The sequence below is a fragment of the Embiotoca jacksoni genome, unplaced genomic scaffold (genome assembly GCF_022577435.1).
Source record: "Embiotoca jacksoni isolate LCO1_2020_lvr unplaced genomic scaffold, fEmbJac1.0.p SCAF_70, whole genome shotgun sequence".
Lineage (NCBI taxonomy): Eukaryota > Metazoa > Chordata > Actinopteri > Embiotocidae > Embiotoca > Embiotoca jacksoni.
The window spans coordinates 865,554-867,444 of NW_027185426.1; the positions used below are offsets into that span (position 1 = coordinate 865,554).

The 1,891-nt window shown below is 44.8% G+C and overlaps 1 protein-coding gene across 1 annotated transcript in view; it reads right to left on the reverse strand.

The window, feature by feature from the left end:
* The window catches only part of LOC138215205 (melanopsin-A-like), a 19,564-nt gene extending 18,889 nt beyond the window's left edge, over nucleotides 1-675 (reverse strand). Inside the window, exon 1 of the mRNA XM_069177237.1 lies at nucleotides 585-675. Within this exon, the coding sequence (XP_069033338.1) occupies nucleotides 585-599 (15 nt within the window). The 5' untranslated portion in view covers nucleotides 600-675. The remainder of the gene's footprint in view (nucleotides 1-584) is intronic.
* Between the last annotated feature and the right edge of the window lie 1,216 nt (nucleotides 676-1,891).

Here is a 1,891-nt window from a genome sequence, read left to right on the forward strand (position 1 = left end):
AAACATTCAAACATCTCCCACTGTTTGTATTTCTGCAGTTTCTAACCTGCTCTGATCTTTTGTTCTGCTGCTGCCACAGTGAATCAGGTCATCTCATGTGATCAATACTCAGATTACAGTCTGGGTGCTCCGATCAAACCTCAGCTCCACAGCACCCCGCAAACAGCTGCAGTTCAAACACCTGGGGGCAACTCCTGACCTGTCAGAGCAGCAGACCGAAACCTCGGAGGAAAACATGCGGCTTTTATTTGTATTAGCTTCCTGTTGAAATTAGAACATCTGCACAGGACGAAGAAGAGTCTTTTCACATCTGTATGATTTATTCCTCAATTCGGTTGAATTGAAATGGTCATAGGAGCGTTTCTTTTTAAAGAGCTCCACTAGAAGGCTGCTGCCACTTGTTTCTATGAAAGAAAACAAACCAAACCAGCTTTAAAATTTCTGTCCTGCTGCTGAATTAAATTCATTTCAATAAAGAAACACCTGAGCAGGTAAATATGAAGTATTTTCCAGGGAGTTTTGCGGGAAACTCAAACAAAGAAAGCAGATGTGAGACACGGAAGAAGAGACAGAAAGCTGCTCACCGTCGGGGCGGCCATGGCGGGAAGCTGGAGCTCCACGAGCCGGTACGCGTCCACCGCCGAGCCGTTGGCGCTCCACGCGGGTGCTGCTGACAGCGCCAGGGTCTCCGTGCCGCGCGCCGCTGTGCAGTTCGCCTCGTGGTCGCTGCAGGAGATGATGCTCTGCCGCGCGGACCGCAGCAGCGCGTCCATCCTCCTCCTCCTCCTCCTCCTCTTCACTCGCTCCTCCTCACGCGCTCAGCCTTGCACGAGGATAGAGAGAGAGGGAGCTGTGACTGACAGGTGACAGGATGGTAAACAGGTGAAGGTGGGCTGCAGTTAATGAACACATTAGAAGCTGGAGGTGACCAACCAGTAACGCTTCATAAAGATAAGGTCAGCAAATCAGGTGGAGTCATGAAAGAAAAGAATAATCATCATTTCGTCCTATTTGATATTTGTTTCAAATGTTAACGTTCATCGTTGGTACCAAGTGAATGTTTCTACAAAGTTTGGTGAAATTCCTCCAAGTTGTTCTTGAGATATCGTGTTCCCAAGAACCAGACGGACAGATGATGAGAGGGGACGTGGGGTCACTGTGGCCTTGAACTTTGACCCTACACCATGAAACTTCTATCAGTGCATCCATGAGGCCAAGTGAACGATTGTGCCAAATTATAATAAATTCCATCGAGGTGTTCCTGAGATATCACGTTCATGAGAGTGAGTTGAATTGGGTTCACAGTGACCTCTAATGTTGACCTTTGACCCTCAAAATCGTATCTGCTCATCGTTGGTACCAAGTGAATGGTTTTGATAAGTTTGAAGAAATTCCTTCGAGATGTTCTTGAGATGTCGCGTTTACAAGAGCGGGACGGACGACCTGAAAACATCTGGAATACAGACCAACACCTGGAAACCCAAACAATATGAAGCGGTGGATATTTTTAAACAGCTGATGTTTAATTCCCTCCTAACGGACGCAGAACTCCTGAAGCGGGAAACAATCTGTCCGTCAAACTGCAGTGACTCAGCATCAATAAACACAGATGATGATTAATGTGGTGATGAAGCTCTTGAAGGATTTTCAGTTTAAAATCTGGATCAACCAACCGACAAACAAATAAACAACACAAAGCATTAATTCATGATAATTATCTTTAACTCAAAGAAAATATTCAACTAAAACAACATGAAGGGAATTTCTCTGTTTACTTAAACTCATAACTCAGTAAACAGAATGATGCTTTTTATTATCAGACGTCTGCAGTGATTATTGATCCACTCTGGATCCACTTTGACTTCAACAACATAAAAACCTTCGTGTTAAA